General features: G+C 36.9%; 1 protein-coding gene across 3 annotated transcripts in view; it reads left to right on the top strand.

The window, feature by feature from the left end:
- Positions 1-19,841, top strand: part of ZNG1A (Zn regulated GTPase metalloprotein activator 1A) — a 58,111-nt gene extending 38,270 nt beyond the window's left edge. For all 3 annotated transcript variants that reach the window (XM_031014515.3, XM_031014516.3, XM_031014517.3), the window contains 5 exons: positions 5,864-5,915; positions 17,437-17,505; positions 17,609-17,674; positions 18,797-18,926; positions 19,310-19,841. In XM_031014515.3, the coding sequence (XP_030870375.1) occupies positions 5,864-5,915; positions 17,437-17,505; positions 17,609-17,674; positions 18,797-18,926; positions 19,310-19,416 (424 nt within the window). In that variant the 3' untranslated portion in view covers positions 19,417-19,841. The remainder of the gene's footprint in view (positions 1-5,863; positions 5,916-17,436; positions 17,506-17,608; positions 17,675-18,796; positions 18,927-19,309) is intronic.
- The last annotated feature ends 1,076 nt before the right edge of the window (positions 19,842-20,917 follow it).

Below are 20,917 nucleotides of genomic sequence, written 5' to 3' on the forward strand. Positions count from 1 at the left end.
CATCGGCTCCTGAGGCTTCTGCATTCTTCACGTAGTTCTCGAGCCTTGGTTTTCAGCTCCATCAGCTCCTTTAAGCACTTCTCTGTATTGGTTATTCTAGTTATACATTCTTCTAAATTTTTTTCAAAGTTTTCAACTTCTTTGCCTTTGGTTTCAATGTGATCCCGTAGCTTGGAGTAATTTGATCGTCTGAAGCCTTCTTCTCTCAGCTCGTCAAAGTCATTCTCCGTCCAGCTTTGTTCCGTTGCTGGTGAGGAGGTGCGTTCCTTTGGAGGAGGAGAGGCGCTCTGCTTTTTAGAGTTTCCAGTTTTTCTGCTCTGTTTTTTCCCCATCTTTGTGGTTTTTATCTACTTTTGGTCTTTGATGATGGTGATGTACAGATGGGTTTTTGGTGTGGATGTCCTTTCTGTTTGTTAGTTTTCCTTCTAACAGACAGGACCTTCAGCTGCAGGTCTGTTGGAGTACCCGGCCGTGTGAGGTGTCAGCCTGCCTCTGCTACGGGGTGCCTCCCAGTTAGGCTGCTCGGGGGTCAGGGGTCAGGGACCCACTTGAGGGGCAGTCTGCCCGTTCTCAGATCTCCAGCTGTGTGCTGGGAGAACCACTGCTCTCTTCAAAGCTGTCAGACAGGGACACTTAAGTCTGCAGAGGTTACTGCTGTCTTTTTGTGTGTCTGTGCCCTGCCGCCAGAGGTGGAGCCTACAGAGGCAGGCAGGCTTCCTTGAGCTGTGGTGGGCTCCAACCAGTTCCAGCTTCCTGGCTGCTTTGTTTACCTAAGCAAGCCTGGGCAATGGCGGGCGCCCCTCCCCCAGCCTCGCTGCCGCCTTGCAGTTTGATTTCAGACTGCTGTGCTAGCAATCAGCGAGACTCCGTGGGCGTGGGACCCTCCGAGCCAGGTGCAGGACACAATCTCCTGGTGCGCTGTTTTTTAAGCCCGTCGGAAAAGCGCAGTATTCGGGTGGGAGTGACCCGATCTTCCAGGTGCCGTCTGTCACCCCTTTCTTTGACTAGGAAAGGGAACTCCCTGACCCCCTGCGCTTCCCAAGTGAGGCAATGCCTCGCCCTGCTTCGGCTCGCGAATGATGCACGCACCCACTGACCTGCGCCCACTGTCTGGCACTCCCTAGTGAGATGAACCCGGTACCTCAGATGGAAATGGAGAAATCGCCTGTCTTCTGCGTCTCTCACGCTGGGAGCTGTAGACCGGAGCTGTTCCTATTCGGCCATCTTGGCTCCTCTCTCCTCTCTTCACTTTAATAATGGATTAGTTTTCTGCCTTCTTCTGTGGGGAATCTTTTTGGTAAGGGAGGGAAGAAAGATTAGTTATTCTTGTGCATCAGTATCTTTTTCTTTTTTTATTGTAGTAAGAACATCTAACATGAGATCTACCCTCTTAACAATTTTTTAAGTGTACAATACAGTATTGCTAACTATAGGCATGAGGATGTGCAGCAGATCTCTGGAACGTTTCACTCTTTATAGCTGAAGCTTTATTCCCCTTGAATAGCAGCTTCCCATTTCCCTGTCTTCCTAGCCCCTGGCATCCACCATTCTACACTCTTTCTGTGGGGTTGACTATTTTAATTACCTGACACACGTGGAATCATGCATTATTTGTCTTTCTGTGACTGGTTTATTTCACGTAGCATAAAGTCATCAAGGTTCATCCATGTTTTTGCATATGGCAAGGTTTCCTTTTTAAGTCTGAATAATATTCCATTTTCTACATATACCACATTTACTTTATCCCTTTTTCTGTTAGTGGACATTTAACTTGTTCTCACAGCTTGGCTATTGCAAATAATGCTGCAATGAATATCTCATAAGTCTCGTATATGTCCATACAAGATCATGAAAATGGACATGTCTCTGGGTATTTTGAATTGGTGGGACAATTTTGCTTAAGGGTAGGCATAGTGGGTGGCTCTACACTTGAGAGTTCTAATTCCCATTCCTATATATATTTCTTTTCTTTTTATTTATTTATTTTTTTGAGATGGGGTTCTCTGTCACTCAGGCTGGAGTGCAGTGGCACAAACATGGCTTACTGCAGCCTCAACCTCCTGGGCTCAAGTGATCCTCCCATCTCAGCCTCCCAAGAACCTGGGACCACAGGCATGTGTCACCATGCCTGACTAATTTTTTTTTTTAATTTTGTGTAAGCATGGGGTCTTGCTATGTTGCCTAGGCTGGTCTGAAACTCCTGGGCTCAAGTGATCCTCATACCTCAGCCTCCCAAAGTGCTGGGATTACATGTGTAGGCCACCACACCCAGCCTTATATATATATTTCTAATTTTGCCTTAGCCATGCCCTTAAAAACTAATTCTACTTTCAACTAGTTTTTTTTTTTCCACCTTCAGTCTGTAGTATTGTTCACATTTTGAAAACAATACCTACAGTAGCCTGTGAGGTAGGACATGATAGTGTTTTATTGGACCCCTTTTACTTTATGAATTGGAAAAATTAAATTTGCATGTAGTTTGTAAAAAAAAGAAAAAAGAAAGAAAGAAAGAAAAAAGAAATTGATTGAGATTATTTCAGCAGCCAGAAGTGTGGGACAGGCAGGGCAGTTATTCCTCCTCCTCAGTTTGGAAACTGAAGCTCAGAGAGTAAACTTGTCAGTGACACAGTTATTCAAGAAGTTGTCTTCAGTTGAGAGATATGTTTTTCACCTGTAGCTTCTGGTATTGGAGCAGTACCTTTTTAGACTAAACAAATTACGGTTAAAATTATAAAGGTATTTTTGGAGTACCTGGAAAAAATCAGCGTTTTGCTTTTCTAGTTCCATTTAGTAGGAAGGCAGGAAAGTTTGGTATACCTGAATTACATGTGAGTTATTTCTATTTTTCCAAAAATTCTTATAAATTGTGTAAGGTAAAAATGACTACTTCTTGTTTTATGGTAAATATAGTTATATCCTTTCAAGCCACTGCTGTACAAAGTTGTGAAATCTCCCTGAGGCTTTTTCCCTCATGTCAGCTTCAGGTATCCAGTATCACTTATGCTTGATAATGATTGTATGAAAATCATTCAGAATTATACTATGTTTTTTCATATAAAGCTTTTGTTTTACTAATTTTGAAATGACTGTTCCTCCATTAAGCGAATACAGCCCTAAGCATAAATTTGGTTTGTTCATTTAAAAATGGTCTTTTTTTCCCATCTTAGTTCTGGCTTTACTAGGGAGATAGATTGGCTGAGGTTGTCACCTAATTCTGGGAGGTTAAGAGCCTTTGTCTTTTGCTACCCATTTCTGAAATAACCAGAAGTCTAGCCCATCCTAACTTTTCTCTCGATGATCCTTTTCTTCTTTTTACTTCAAGGTTCCAGCCCTTCATTTGACTATCAGTGCTGTTTCACTAGTTAGCCATGATCCCTTTCATCTGCCGTGTCTGGATTAGAACTGTATTTTTAATTTGATGCTGTGGGCAGTTTTGATAGTTACAGATCCTGTGATACATTTAAATGTGTTTACAAGGGGAACAAATGAAACAATACTGCATGAAATTTGCCCTTCTTTTTTTTTTTTTTCCCCCTTGGAGACAGGGTCTGGGTCTATTGCCCAGGCTAGAGTGCAGTGGTGCGATGTCAGCTCCCTATAGCCTCTGTGTCCTGGGCTTAAGCCATCTTCCCACCTCAGACTCATGAGTAGCTGGGACTATAGGCACGCACTACCATGCCTGGCTAATTTTTTATTTTGGTAGAAGATGAGGTTTTGCCATGTTGCCGAAGCTGATCTTAAACTCCTGGGCTTAAGTGATCTGCCCACCTCAGCCTCCCAAAGTAATGGGATTATAGGCGTGAGCCACCACACTTGGCCTTTTCTTTTTTTTATATTTATTTAATTATTTTATTTTATTGAGACAGAGTCTCACTCTGACACCTGGGCTGGAATGCAGTGGCTGTCATGGCTCTCTGCAGTCGTGAACTCCTGGACTCAAGTGATCCTCCCGTCTCAGCCTCCTGAGTAGCTGGGACTACAGGCTTGCACCCATACCTGGCTAATTTTTTTATTTTTACTTTTTTGTAGTGACAGGCTCTCGCTACGTTGCTCAGGCTCGTCTTGAACTCCTGGCCTCAAGTGATTCTCCTACTTGGCCTCTCAAAGTGCTGGGATTATAAGCCTGAGCCACTGAACCCAGCAAAATTTGCCTTTCTTAAACTAATTTATCTCTGTTGGGTCCAAGAGCTTACAAGTTGGTTGTCATTTAATATGTTAAACACTAGAATATTTTTTAGTTGAAATTTTATTTTTTCCCTTTACATATTGTATCCTTTAGTGCTTTATTTCACTAATAAGAATTATAGTATGCAATCATTTCCCACCTCTATATTCAGTATATCAATTTTTGTTTTTCCTTTCTACTTCTGTCTTTTGCTACCATTTGCTATAATACGGGTACTTTCATCAAGGCATCCAGTTCTTTATATCATTCTATATTTTTACTTGGGAGAAATAGAAATGTTGCTAATTCCATCTTACTGACAATACCTAAATTATTGTTTGTTATAGAACATAATGATTTAAATGTACAAAACACTAAACTGTTTGAGATTTTTTACATTTTATGCGTGCAGAATTTACATTTTATGTGTGCAGAGACAAAAATTGTTATAAGATTACAAGTTAACGTGCAAGATGATTTCTGATTCATGAGTTTCAGGTTTTGATAGCATATCCTTATCCACTAGATGAGTCTTTTAAAAATGTGTATGGTAGGGAAAAAATCGAGGGCATGAAATTCTGAGACTTGTGGGAACTAAACTTAAATGTTCGTTGTTAGATTTTTTTTTGCTGCGTATGAAGTTTTAGGCAGTCATTGTCCAACAACATTAAATACTGAACATATGGGAAAAGCATATGCTTTTTCGAAATGTTTTTCTAAAGTAATCTCATTCTACATACACTTAAGAGCAGTTATAATGCTTTAGTGACACTTGAAGTAGCTATTTAATGTGATCTCACCACTGTAGGGAAGGCCGTTGCATGACTTTTTTGTGTGTGCTTAACTGCTAAACAGGAGAATCTTTTCCTGAGCAACCAGCTGGGAAGGATTTAATTTGACATTCTCCCTACTAGGACCCCCCAAAGAGACTCATTCCCTCCAATAGTTCCTACAAGTTCTTTCTCTTTCCTAAACTTGCTGTTACTAATCTACCCCTCACTGTTCTTCAAGGCAAAGCATCTGCAAGGTTTTCAGTCCTTTCCCCCTCCCGTCCTGTCCCCATCAGTGTTGAAATGTATGCTACAGTTATTATGGTTGTAATTTGTTATGCCATGTTGATCTTCTTGTGCTTTTCATATCAGAACAATGCATTTTTAACATTCTGACTTTCTTTTTCTCTCAATTGGTAACTGACTATATAGAAAATTTATATTTATGGATACTATTTCTTTTTTAATAAGTTCAAGGGAAACCATTGATAAAGGAAAATTTATCCTTTCAACTTTCTTTAGGTGCCAGCATTATTTTCATATTAGGAAGCAGGAGAAAATTAAGGAACTCTGAGCAATACTAGAATGGTTATATATATTTAAGTTTGTATTAAACCTGTTGGAATGGTAAAGAAATTTACTGACATATTTAGCCATACAAAATAGTGTTGCTGAAAGACTAGTTTTTCTCTTTATTCTGTGCGTATGTATATATATGAATGTGTGGTTTTTTTTAAGAAATTTTAAAAAAACTTAATCTGCCAGCTTTTCTCTATTGGAATTTGCGAACAACTTGTAAAATTGGAATTACAGAATATTAGAATAGTCAGTTATGGAAAGTCACTTCATTATCCTTGTGTCACTAAATAACGTATAAAGTTAAATCAGAAGTGTATTCATCTCTGAATTTCTAATCAGTTGTTTTTAGTTTGCAGAAAAAACTTCAGCATGTGCCAGGAACACAACCTCACCTTGATCAGGTAAAGAAAAAAATCTAAATCCAAAATTCCTAGTCAATGTTTTTAAAGGACCTCTTTAACTAGATAGGCTATGTTTAGGACTATTTTATTATAAACTTTTTCTAAAATGGTATTTTTGAACTGTGTTGATAATTTTTGGAATCTTAAATGCTTTTGACATAGTCTAATTCTATTTCTTAACACATAATAGGAATTCATCAAACCAGATTTGTTTTAGAATCTGAGGAAATCATGCTTTCTAGCCTTTCCATTCTGTAGATTGCTTAGCATATATTGGTTAGTTCTGATAGGGATTACTCCTTAAAAGCAGCCTGGGGGTTCTATAGGCAGTCTGTTTTTAAGTATGTTGAATTGTTTAAGGAAAGGTCTGATATAAGCATGGCTTATTTAAATAAAAATTGACTTGGAGTTTCACCTTCAGGTAGCACTATAAATTTGAACTCCTTAAGATGTTTTTCACGCTCTAAAATTCTAATCCCTAAGGTAAATATCTAAGATGCTAGAAACAATTTAAATGTAATTTTACTGTACCTGCGTTTCTGTTAAGCAGATCATAGATGGTAGAGCTTTAGGATAACTTCTTTGTTCCTCTGAAAACCCTGAGGGGTGGAGTGGGGGATGTGTAAGTGAGCAGTGTGCCTAATCTTCCTTCCTCTCTCTCAAGTGATCACTCAGTTTTTGAATTGCTATTGGTTGTAATAGGGCCAAGATAACAGCTACTTGCCTTTGTATTCATTTTGGTTCATATTTATGAGCAGGTTTGCTACTATGTTTGTGGCACCTTTCCCTGTGAAACTTTTGTTAATAGGATATTCCTCTTCACTTATCTTTAAAATGAATAAATGAGAGAAATACAAGTCCTTGGAGATAGAATTTATGGTAAAAAAAAAAACAAAAACCCAGTTCTTTATGATAGTCAGTATCTGTCATATAGTTGAACATGAAGCACATTTGAGCTTCTGGGTAAAGAACGTGATGCCAAGAATCATAGGGATGAAAAGATGAAGAAAACGCAGTACTCACTTACCATGAACATTTGGAGCGGCCAGTGTCTCCATCCATAGAATCTCGAATGAACACCTATTGTGGCAGTTATGATGCCTTGTAGTTTGGTTGAAATGCTTTTGCCTTGCATTAGTCTATAAATTCCTTAAATATAAAATCTTTATTGCTTAGTACAGGGCTTGGTGGATACTCAGTGAATATTTGTTAAAAGAATGAAAAGCTGTGTTTCTCAAATGGGGTATAAATCAGAATCACATGTGGAGCTTTTTTAAAAAAAATTCGATAACTCAGTAGTTCTCACCCCTCAGTCTCCAGGATTGGGACTTGGGTATGTGTATATTAATGTATATTTTTAACATTTTATTATGGAAGATTTCAAAGATATAAAAGAATAAACAGAATAGTAAAGTAAACCCCTTGTATGCATCACCCAGTTTAAATGGCATCAACATTTAGCTGATTTTATTTCACCTATCCTCCCAACATTTCTTTTGCCTGGAGTATTTAAAAAAAAAATGTATTTTAATAGGAAATTTCAAACGTGCATAAGAGTAGAATAGTATAATGAGCCTGTATGTACCTATTGCCCTTGGTGTAGTGTATTAAAGCAAATTGCAGACATTATGTCACTTTAGTACTAAATAGGGCATACCTATATTTTTGTAGCCTCTGTAGGAGATTCTGATGCACTGTCCTGCTTTAGATAATATAAACATAGGGAAAAATAGTATCACAGCCAAAGGGCTATGGGATTCAGAGGCATGAACAATTTCATTTGGTTCAGTGGATCTGAGGTGTAAGGGAGGAAATTTATCTTTTTCTCGCCTATCACTAGATTCATGGCTGAGGTCTCTCTAACAGAAGACCAACTATCAAGAGAAATTTCAGCATAGAAATTTATTTAGTAAGTTTTACTTGACACAGGAGCCTTCATAAAACATACCTGTGTATGTTTTCTGTTAGTTATGATATGGAAGAGGATAGTAATGGAGAAGCATAACTAGATAAAACAGTATGATCTAATAATAAACTGGGAAGAACTTAGCAAGGCCTGTTTGCTCAGATTTTTCTCTGTGACCCTTCATATTCAGACTTAAGGATGTTATTTTCCTCTGTGTATAGAGAGGGCACCTCTTAAATGAGGGTCTTATGACCTTCATCAGCGGAAGGTCAGAAAATCTTTCCTAGGTTTTATGACCTGCTTCAGGAGAGAAGGTGAGAGTGACCTTCCTGATTCTGCCATTTTCTCAAATACTGAGTTGCCATATTTTGGGATAGCATGTCCTGAACCCCATCAAATGCTTTATGAGGGTAGTTTTTTGTTTGTTTGTTTTGGTTTTGGTTTATTTATTTGCATACAGTAAAGCATGCAAATGTGTAATTTTAGTGTACAATTCAATGTTTGGGTTTTGTTTTTGTTTTTGTTTTTTTGGTTTTTTTTGAGACGGAGTCTCGCTCCGGCTGGAGTCTCACCCAGGCTGGAGTGCAGTGGTGTGACCTTGGCTCACTGCAACTTCCTCCTTCTAGATTCAAGTGATTCTCGTGCCTCAGCCTCCTGAGTAGCTGGGATTGCAGGCATGTACCACCATGCCTAGCTAATTTTTGTATTTTTTTTTTTTTTTTTTTTAGTAGAGATGGGGTTTCACCATGTTGGCCAAGCTGGTCTCAAACTCCTGACTTCAGGTGATCCACCCGCTTCGGCCTCCCAAAGTGCTGGGATTACAGGCGTGAGCCACTGTGCCCGGCCTCAATGTATTTTTACATATATTTGTACCTATATATCTGTCTGTACGCACATTCAAACACATATCCTTCTAACTCCCACTCAGGTCAAGATACAGAAGATATCCAAAATTGTAAAGAGTTCCTTTTTGCCCCTTCCTAGTCAAAGAAGGGGTAAGTGCTATTCTGACTGACTTAACAAAAAATAACCTTGAACTGGTAGGATTTTTTTTGACGGTAGGATTTTTTTTGAAGGGAAGAAGTAAGGAAAAGAGCAATACGGATGTTTAAAAATGAGAAGGTGAGAATCTTATAGATGAGTAGGTCTCTGGTACAGAAGTCTTAGTGGAGAGTTGGTACTGGAATCCTGGTCTAAGGTATTAGGTTTTAATTTGCTAGACAAAGAGAACTCTAGGAGTGTTATGTAAGCTAGATTGGACTTTAGAGTCAGGAGACCATGCGGGAAGATACTGTGTGATAAGAGCCTGAAACATGTTGGTTACAGTGAGACTAGAAATGGGATAAATCCAGAGCTGTTTCACCAGTAGACTTGCCTGAATATCCTGTCTGACTGAGTATGGATCAGAAAGAAAAGAAGGGGTGATGGGAAACAAGCCTAGATTGACTAGAGAAACCTAGAAATAGAAGAATCGGGAAGGCAAAGTGATTTGGATGATAATGCCATATATTCAGTTGTCCCTGGTGGCCAGATATTATAGTATAGATATTATACAGGCAAAGAAGAACAGAGGGATAGAGTGTGAAGGTACAGATTTTGAGTTTAAGCACATTAGGGGGCTTAGTGTTCTGGATGAAGAAAACATATAAAAGTTATTGTATGTTAGGTATTGTTTGCAAAAGAGTAGAAAATGGAGAAATAACCCAGTGGGTTAAAGAAGAAACAGACTAAATAAACAAACCTGAGTAAGTTGTTCCTAAATTTTATTTTAGAGACAATTCCTCATTTTGCTTTAGTTTTCTCAATTATTGCCTCACTTTTCTGTTTCTTTCTGTGTCAGCATACATGGAAAAAGGAGTTAATTTTAGATTCAAAACAAAAACTGGAAAAAAAAAGTCTGAAATGGGTAATACCTAGGACCTAGTATGTATGTGTTATTAAGGCTCTATCCCTGAATTTTTAATGCAGTTATCTATTTTTCATGGATTCTTTGTTTATTCCCCATAAGGAACACCTGGGTTTGGAGAGTGGGAAGGTAGATGAGAAAACCCAAGTGACAAATAATGTTTAGTTTATTATTAGAACCAGCTATGAGTTGTGACCCTTATCTTCTGCACTGGGAATTACAGATTTTTTCAGGGTTTTTCTAACGTGAAAAGAGTTTATTGGTGTAGGAAAACATCTGGTTCCAAAATATAAATCATCCTTCTTGAGCCCCATGATGCATTATCTTAATTTTTAAAGCCTTTTTTGTCTCATACTGGAGTTTATTGTACCCCTTAAAAATATTAAGTCACATATTTAACCTGACAAAAGCAAAAATCATTATAAAAATCTTTAGGCTGGGTGTGGTGGCTTATACTTGTAATCCTAGCGCTTTGACAGGCCAAGGTGGGTGGATTGCTTAAAACCCAGGAGTTGTAGACCAGCCTGGGCAACATGGTGAAACCCCATTTCTGCAAAAAATACAAAAAGTTAGCCAGGCATGGTGGCATGTACCTGTAATCCCAGCTACTCGAGAGGCTGAAGTGGGAGGATTGCTTTAGCTTGGGAGTTCAAAGCTGCAGTAAGCCATGATTGTGCCACTCTACTCCAGCCTGGGCAACAGAGTGAGACCCCATCTCAAAAAAATTTATTAAGTTAAAATCTTTAACAATAAAGCAATTTTGAGTCGTATTTTGAGACATTCTCAATATAGTTTTCCAACTTGCATTAAAATACATTTTAAACATTTTTGAAGACTAAATTTATTTTTTTTTAACTGACAGTTATGTTTCATTTGACAACCTTTTGCTGTATATTTTTATGTGGACTTTTAGGTATTGTAGTGATTCCTTTAATGAAGAAATAAAATAATTGTCATTTAAAAATGCATATTATTATTACCTTATGCTATAAAAATAGTTTTAAAATAGAGTATGTTTATTAAGATTTAAAAATAAGTATAGTCATGCACTGCATAACAGCGTTTTAGTCAGACTGCATAAGATTACGATGGAGCTGAAAAATTACTGTCACACAAATACTTACCATTGTGTTATTATTTCCATACACTGTTCAGTACAGTAACATATATGCTGTACAGGTTTGTAGCCTAGGAGCAACAGGCTATACAGTATAGCTTAGGTGTGTAGTAGGTTATACCATCTAGGTTTGTGTAAGTACACTATCATGTTTGTATAACAACAAAATTGCCCAACAGCTCATTTCTCTTTATGTATCCATGACTGTATATTTTTTATTGTTGTAAAAACACTTAACATGAGACCTACCTTCTTCCACAAATTTTTAAGTGTACAATATAGTATTGTTAACTGTATGTCCATTGTTATATAGCAGATCTCTAGAACTTTTCATCTTGCATGACTAAAATTATACCCATTGAACAGCACCTCCCAATTTTCGTCTCCCTCTAACCCCTGGTAACCACCATTTTACTTTCTGATTTGATGAGTTTTACTGTTTTAGACACCTGATATTAGTGGATTCATGCAATATTTGTCCTTCTGTGACTGGCTTATTTCACTTAGTGTAATGTCCTCAAGATTCATCCATGTTGTAGTATATGACAGGATTTTTTTTAAGGATACATAATATTTGGTTGTATGTATATTACCACATTTATTTTATCCATTCAACTGTCCTGGACATTTAGGTGGTTGTTAGTGTCTTGACTGCTGTGACAAAATAAGTACTTTTAAAAGTCTCACATTTGCAAGTTCAATTTGAACCTTTTTTTAGTCTGCTTGTACTTCTCTTATCAAGCAAGAAAGCACTTTTCTGCTTTTCCTATTACTAGTAACAGTGGGGATTAAACATCTCATGTTTTTGGGCGTTCTAGATCCCAACACATCACCTGTTTCTTTCCATACTACCACAACTGACACTCTCTGGAAAGTGCCACCTCCCTGCAGCGGGCCAACCAGCACAAAAATAGTACATTAAACCAGCAAAGCTAAGAACCCTCAAAGAGTACATTTCACCCTCCTACCACCTCCACTGGAACAGGTGCTGGTATCCACAGCTGAGAGACCCACAGATGGTTCACATCTCCTGACTGTGTGCAGACTACCCCCGAGTACCAGCCTGGAGCCTGGCAGACTTGCTGGGTGGCTAGATCCAGAAGAGAGATAGCAATCACTACAGCTCAGCTCTCAGGAAGCCACATCCGTAGGAAAAGGGAGAGAGTACTACATCAAGGGAACACCCCGTGGGACGAAAGAATCTGAACAACATCCTTCAGCTCTAGACCTTCTCTCTGACAGAGCCTACCCAAATGAGAAGGAACCAGAAAACCGACCCTGGTAGTATGACAAAACAAGGTTCTTTAACACCCCCAAAAAAATCACACTAGCTCACCAGCAATGGATCCAAACTAAGAAGAAATCCCTGACTTACTTGAAAAAGAATTCACTAGGTTGGTTATTAAGCTAAGGCACCAGAGAAAGGTGAAGCCCAATGTAAGGATATAAAAAAAAAGATACAAGAAGTAAAGGGAGAAATATTCAATGAACTAGATAGCATAAATAAAAAACAATCAAAACTTTAGGAAATAATGGACATACTTATAGAAATATAAAATGCTCTGGAAAGTCTTAGCAATAGAATTGAACAAGTAGAAGAAGGAAATCCAGAGCCTGAAGACAAGGTCTTCTAATTAACCGAATCCAATAAAGACAAAGAAAAAAGAATAAGAAAATATGAAGAAAGCCTTCAAGAAATCTGGAATTATGTTAAATGACCAAACCTAAGAATAACCAGCATTCCTGAGGAGGAAGAGAAATCTAAAAGTTTGTTAAACATATTTGGGGGAATAATTGAGGAAAACTTCCCCAGCTTTGCTAGAGACCTAGATCCAAATACAAGAAGCACAAAGAACATCTGGGAAATTCATCGCAAAGAGATCATCGTCTAGGCACATTGTCGTCAGGTTATCTCAAGTTAAGATGAAAGAAAGAGCTGTGAAACAAAAGCACCAGGTAACCTATAAAGGAAAACTTACCAGATTAACAGCACATTTCTCAGCAGAAACCCTGCAAGCCAGAAGGGATTGGAACCCTATCTTCAGCCTCCTCAAACAAAACAATTATCAGCTGAGAATTTTGTATTCAGCAAAACTAAGCTTCATGTATGAAGGCAAGATACAGCTTTTTCAGACAAACAGAGAATTCACCACTACCAAGCCACCAGTGCAAGAATGCTAAAAGGAACTCTAAATCTTGAAACAAATCCTGGAAACATATCAAAACAGAACCTCTTTAAAGCATAAATATCACAGGACCTATAAAACAAAAATACAATTAGAAAAACAACAAAAACCAAAAAAACAAGGTATACAGGTAACAAATAGCATGATGAATAGAGTGGTACCTCACATCTCAATACTAACATTGAATATAAATGGCCTAAATGCTCCACTTAAAAGATACAGAATTGCAGAATAGGTAAGAATTCACCAACCAACTATCTGTTACCTTCAAGAGTCTCACCTAACATGTAAGGACTCGCATAAACTTAAGGTAAAGGGATGGACCAAGACATTTCATGCAAACGGACACCAAATGTGAGCAGGAGTAGCCATTCTTATATTAGACAAAACAAACTTTAAAGAAACAGCAGTTTAAAAAGACAAAGAGGGACATTATGTAATGAAAAAAGGCCTTGTCCAATAGGAAAGTATCACAATCCTAAACGTATGTACCTAACACTGGAGCTCCCAAATTTATAAAAGAATTACTAATAGACCTAAAAAATTAGACAGACAGCAACACAATAATAGTGAGGGATTTTAATACTCCACTGACAGCACTGGACAGGTCATCAAGACAGAAAGTCAACAAAGAAACAGTGGATTTAAACTATACCTTGGAACAAATGGAGTTAAAAGATATATACAGAATATTCCATCCAACAACCACAGAATATACGTTCTGTTCAACAGCACATGAACTTTCTGTAAGATAGACCATATGATAGCCAACAAAATGAGCCTCAATAAATTTTAAGAAAATTAAAATTATATCAAGCACTCTCTCAGACCACAGTGGAATAAAACTGGAAATCAACTCCAAAAGGAACCTTCAAAACCATGCAGATACATGGAATAACCTGCTCCTGAATGATCATTGGGTCAAAGATGAAATCAAGATGGAAATGTAAAAATTCCTCAAACTGAATGACAATAGTGACACAACCTATCAACCTCTGGGATACAGCAAAGGTGGTGCTAAGAGGAAAGTTCATAGCCCTAAATGCCTACATCAAAAAGTTGGAAAGAGCACAGACAATCTAAGGTCACATCTCAAAGAACTAGAGAAACAAGAACAAACCCAGCAGAAGAAAGAAGATCAGAGCGGAATTAAATGAAATTGAAACAACAAAAAAATCCAAAAGATAAATGAAACAAAAAGCTGGTTCTTTGAAAAGATAAATAAAATTGATAGACCGTTAGCAAGATTAGCCAAGAGAAGAGAGAAAATCCAAATAAGCTCAATAAGAAATGAAACGGGAGATATTACAACTGACACCACAGAAATACAAAAGATATTCAAGGCTACTACTATGAACACCTTTACATGCATAAACTAGAAAACCTAAAATAGATGGATAAATTCCTGGAAAGATACAACCCTCCTAGCTTAAATCAGGAAGAATTACCCTGAACAGACCAGTAACAAGCAGGGAGATTGAAATGGTAGTTAAACAATTACCAACAAAAAAATGTCCAGGACTAGACGGATTCACAACAGAATTCCACCAGATATTCAAAGAAGAATTGGTACCAGTCTTAAAGACACTATTCCACAAGAGAGAGAAAGAAGGAATCCTCCCTAAATCATTCTATAAGCCAGTATCACCCTAATACCAAAACCAGGAAAGGACATAACCAAAGAAGAAAACTACAGACCAATATCCTTGAACATAGATGCTAAAATCCTTAAGAAAATTCTAGCTAACTGATTCCAACAACATATCAAAAAGATAATCCACCATGATCAAGGGGTTTCATACCAGGGATACAGGGATGGTTTAACATACACATGCGCGTAGCCAAAGCAAGACTAAGCAAAAAGAACAAATCTCAAGGCATCACATTACCTGATTTCAAACTTATACTATAAGGCCATAGTCACCAAAACAGCATGGTACTGTTATAAAAATAGGCACATGGACCAATGGAACAGAATAGAGAACCCAGAAATAAACCCAAATACTTACAGCCAACTGATCTTCAACAAAGCAAACAAAAACGTAAAGTGGGGAAAGGATACCCTTTTCAACAAATGGTGCTGGGATAATTGGCTAGCCACATGTAGGAGAATGAAACTGGATCCTCATCTCTCACTGTATACAAAAATCAACCCAAGATAAAGACTTAAATCTAAGACCTGAAACTATAAAAATTCTAAAAGATACCATTGGAAAAATCATTCTAGACATTGGCTTAGGCAAGGATTTCATGAACCCAAAAGCAGATGCAATAAAAACAAAGATAAATAGCTGGGACTTAATTAAACTAAAGAACTTTTGCACAGCGAAAGGAACAGTCAGCAGAGTAAACAGACAACCCACAGAGAAGGAGAAAATCTTTCATAATCTATACATCTGAAAAAGAACAAATATCCAGAATCTACAATGAACTCCAACAAATCAGCAAGAAAAGCAATCCCATCAAAAAGTGGGCTAAGGACATGAACAGACAATTCTTAAAAGAAGATATACAAATGGCCAATAAACATATGGAAAAATGCTCAACATCACTAATGATCAGGGAAATGCAAATCAAAACCACAGTGCGATACCACCTTACTTCTGCAAGAATGGCCATAATAAAAAAATCAAAAAAATAGCAGATGTTGGCATGGATGTGGTGAACACGGAACACTTCTACACTGCTGGTGGGAATGTAAACTGGTACAACCACTATGGAAAACAGTGTGGAGATTCCTTAAAGAACTAAAAGTAGAACTACCATTTGGTCCAGCAATCCCACTACTAGGTATCCACCCAGAGGAAAAGAAGTCATTATACGAAAAAGATACGTGCACACGCATGTTTATAGCAGCACAGTTCGCAATTGCAAAAACGTGGAACCAACCCAAATGCCCATCAATCAATGCGTGGATAAAGTAACTGTGATATATATACATACAATGGAATACTCCTCAGCCATAAAAAGGAGTGAATTAATGGCATTCGCAGTGACCTGGATAAGATTGGAGACTTATTCTAAGTGAAAGAACTCAGGAATGGAAAACCAAACATCGCTGTGTTCTCACTCATAAGTGGGAGCTAAGCTATGAGGATGCAAAGGCATAAGAATGACACAATGAACTTTGGGGACTCAGGGAGAAAGGGTGGGAAGGGGATGAGGAATAAAAGACAAAAATTGGGTGCAGTGTATACTGCTCAGGTGATGGGTGTACCAAAATCTCACAAATCACCACTAAAGAAGTTAGCCAACACCACCTGTTCCCCAGTAACCTATGGAAAGAAAGAAATGTCTCATATGTTTCTGCCTAAATTGGTCTTTAATACTTTAGCGATTCTCTTGAGTTTGGATTATAAAATAGTTTTGGTCTTTTTGTATTTTCTGCTGTAAGCCTGTATGATTATGTAATGGTGAGTAAAATTGCTAGGCCAGATATGCAGTTCTAGGAAGTTATGCAAAGATGTGCTTTAGTATATTATTTTCTACCTTTTTAAATTCATTTTGAGCTTGGCTTTTGAGCCTCTATTTTCCAAGGTGGGGTGTATGTTTTTATAATGTTATGCTTAGCCCTTGTGTATTTTCATCTCTGAGTTTGAAATTTGGGGTTATATTGGCAAAAGGAGGTTTGGGTTTTAATTAGGTGACCTGTTAGAGGAAATGTTAAGCTTCTGTTTCTTTAGGGTAGACAGTGAGAGATTTATCAAGATAAAGAAGAAAAATAAATCCTAAAGTTAATATTCAATACATGATGATGTCACCCTTACTAAAGCCAAAGAGGGCATTATCCTATCATTCTCATCGCTAAGAACTCTTCTCCTCTTGGCACATGCTTATTCAGTTAAAGATAAGCCAAGCCTTTCTTTTGTTTTTTTTTTTTTAAGAGAACAAATTTACTTTGGTTTTGAGTTTTATTCCTGGCTCTGGGTAGCTTATTTTTTTGACCCTTATTTTCCCCAATTTATAAAATGAAATAGTTATCTTCACTCCCCAGGATTGTTGTGAAGAGTAAGTCAAAAGATAAAATGTGGTGACTCAGGCAAAAGTACCTGGCCCTGTGTAGTGAGTACACTGTATGTGTTACATATATTCTTATTGCTGAGAATCCACGAAAGAATGAATTAAATAATGAGGACCCTTTCATCAGGGTTTTTGAGTGAGTTTTTTAAAATACAAGGTAGTAGTTTGTGTAAATACTAAATCCATTGGTACCTGTGCAGAATGTAGGAAATGGAGTTGCTAATTCCAAAAAAACAGCACATATGCTGAGGAAAGTATAATACCTAATATATATGGTTTAAGCAATGTAAAATTCCATGAATATGTTCCTTTTCATCTTAAAATTTGTGATTTAAAAAACATTGATATTACTATAAAGAATTATTATTATTTCCCTTGATTTACAGAGTATTGTTACAATCACATTTGAAGTACCAGGAAATGCAAAGGAAGAACATCTTAATATGTTTATTCAGGTGAATGCAATTTTTAACTGATTAATGATTTATCAATGATTTTGTTACATAGTTGTTCCTATTAGCGATGGTTGGTCTTATTAAAATATATCACTTGATACAGAATCTCCTGTGGGAAAAGAATGTGAGAAACAAGGACAATCACTGCATGGAGGTCGTAAGGCTGAAGGTACAGTTTACTGTTGCAGACTTTTGGACAAAGTCCTTTTCTTGGCTGTTATAAAAACTATATTTGGTTTTAAACAGAAACGCTGGTTTTAGTACAAATCATCTTTGTCTACTTTCATTTTTCTTTATTATTTTCATGACTGAAAAGGAGCTTTGGAAATCACTGCATAAGGCTTGATTTATTTGCACAACTTTCTTTAGGGTTGCAGCTAGAACAACCTGTGTGCTTTGAAATGTTACCTTCTGCTCTCTGTTCCCAAGTACAGAGAAATAATGTTGCAAATCTCACTTCTGCTGAACATTATGCTTCCTGATGCATTTAGCAGACACTAAACATTTGTCATACTCTAAACAAAGTTACAAAGGACTAGAAGAATTCTTGTTCTGTATTTAGAAACCCGCTCACATTACTTGATATTTGGGTATTTAAGTCATGAAAGGTATTTCTTCTAGGAAGCAGTGATTCTAAAGTGTATGCTTAACCAGTCAGTTGAGTGTCTACTCTTGTGTGTTCACAAGTGTGCACAAAGTTTTTGGTAAATTAAGAATATTATTTCAAATAAATTAATTTCACCCCCATAGGAGCCAGTTTATCAGATAATTCGTTTCTCATTTCTGCAAATCAATACACAATGAGCTCATATTCAGATAAATATAAGTTTTTCTTTATTTCATCATTGTTCATTGATTGCAACCCATTTCTAAAACAAATTATTTAATATAACCAAACTCCTTTAACTTCTCAACTTTTCCCACTAAAACTGTGAAACATTATATAAAATCTTTAATCAATAGGATATGATACATATTTCATCATTTTGTTTCAGGTTTTGGTTGTGATAAATAACACTGAAAAACCATCCTAATACGTGTATTAGGATGTATCGTTAGAAAAGGGGATTGTTCAAAAAAAATCAATACACAGAAACCTCTTTTGAAAATTAAAAACATGAAGAAACTTCTTGTAATTCACAAATAATTGGAATTAAGTAATTTTCTCAGCTTAAGAGTTTGTATTTTTTAAGTGAATATCAGTAATTAATCCGCTAACATTGATGCTCTATTTCTGCTTTTAAGTTTGAACTGAGGCTGATTAATGTTCAGTCAATTCTCCTTTGAGCAGGGATTGGTGTCAATCAAAGACAAATCACAACAAGTGATTGTCCAGGGTGTCCATGAGCTCTATGATCTGGAGGAGACTCCAGTGAGCTGGAAGGATGACACTGAGAGAACAAATCGATTGGTCCTCATTGGTAAGTCTCAAAGGATTCACAGTTTTAAAACAAAGTGAAAAATATATTTGAAAGGGATGTCATGTGCCACTTAGATTAACCATTCAGGTCCTCTTTTAAAACTAAATAAGCTTGTGGTCAATGTTTCATCTTTATCATGTTACAACATTCATAAAAGCTTGTTAGGACTTTTGTTCTTCTTCAGTTTTAGAAAAGTGGTTAATCCAAGGACCAATGTGACTTTGATGTACTGACCTGGAAAGTTAAAGATGGAATCCCTCAATTACTATTCTTTTTATAAATTTCTAAACACCATAAAGCATTTAATGAACTGGAATTGATAGGTGAACTGTGTCATTTTAATAAGCATAATGTAATCACGTCCTATTTTGTTTTGTTTGCAGGCAGAAATTTAGATAAGGATATCCTTAAACAGCTGTTTATAGCTACTGTGACAGAAACAGAAAAGCAGTGGACAACACATTTCAAAGAAGATCAAGTTTGTGCATAACACTAGAGGCATTTCTTATCAAAAGGATTGGATAATAAAAATAAGTTTCTACTGGATATATTTCAAGCATTTATTCATTACTTTAGTTACGAATTCCAATATACTTTAAAATGGTATTTCTTTTACAGCATACATAAAATGTAGCAAATCAATACTGTAAAACATTTAACATTCATACAATTATATATAATATCCTTTTTTTTAAAGAATGGTATTTCACAAAAATATCTTTTGAAATTGGCTTTGGAGTTTACATATACTGAACATGAAAGTTTGTAATAATGATGATACAACTTTCAACATTGTCATTTTTTCTTAGAACTTCAGCTGATTGCAGAGATATGATGATTACATTGTTATTAAATTTTTTTAACACAAGTAAGTGTCACCATTTTATGACATGAAATAAAAGGTTATGACTGTTATTGATGTTGACGACCTGATCACCTGGCTGAAGGAGTGTTTGTCAGGTTTCTCCATTGTAAAGTTACTCTTTTCCCCCATGTCATACTGTGCTCTTTGGAAGGAAATCACTATGCACAGCCCACACTAAAGGAATGGGGAGTTGTAGTGTACTTTCTTGGGAGTGGTCTACATAATTAATTGAAATTCTTCTGCAAGGGACAGTTGTCCCTTTCTCTTTATTAGTTCGATCATTTATGTTTATCAGTGTGGACACATGAATATTTTATACTTTGGGTTACAATTTAATACTACTTTATTTTGTTGCTCAAATCATCCCAGCTTTGACCATTGGGAACTCTTTCAGTTATCTCCTGTTCCCCCCTTTGACATACCCCCATCAATGTGGGTTTTGTGTTTTGTTTTTGAGCGCCTCCTTATTTTTCTCCTGTATTTTTAAATAACCCCAATCCCTGTTGAAGCTGGCGCTAGGAAAACTAACAATACTCCCTTTCCCAGGTCATCCGATTCCTATGCTGATGGAGGAAATGTGCCTCACATGCCGGGGGCGCTGGGGAGGAGGCGTCTGGGATTATGTAGTTGAATAAGACACCTGGCCTGGCGCTCCTGGAGCTTAGTTTAGTAGGTCACACAAGCAGTCATTGGTAAATTTGGGATTCAAACAAATCTGTTAGGCTCAAACCTGTCTGTTATTTGTCCTGCAAGCTTCATATAAACTGAGGAGCCTTAAAGGGTAAAAACTTCAGGAGCAGCAAAGTTTTAAAAAAAGATCAGCAAGAAAGCTCTTTTCCAGATTTTATCCTGAAGGCACTAGCTACTTTAAGCTATTTTTTATTATATTTTGCCCTTGCAGTTGGCGTTTGATTTCTCACTGAACATTCATTGTCATAATTATAGACACTATGTGACTATCAAGGGCATAATATTCTTTCATGCTGCATTTTTATTAGATGGCACCTCAAAGTTTTCCCAAGTAGGTGGGTTTTAAATTATGAATATATACCGTGGCATAGTATCTTACTTAGTATTTTAATAAGATCCTTATTTATATAACAAATATTTTTTTATTCCTCTGTAG

Source organism: Gorilla gorilla, chromosome 13 (genome assembly GCF_029281585.2).
Source record: "Gorilla gorilla gorilla isolate KB3781 chromosome 13, NHGRI_mGorGor1-v2.1_pri, whole genome shotgun sequence".
Classification (NCBI taxonomy): domain Eukaryota; kingdom Metazoa; phylum Chordata; class Mammalia; order Primates; family Hominidae; genus Gorilla; species Gorilla gorilla.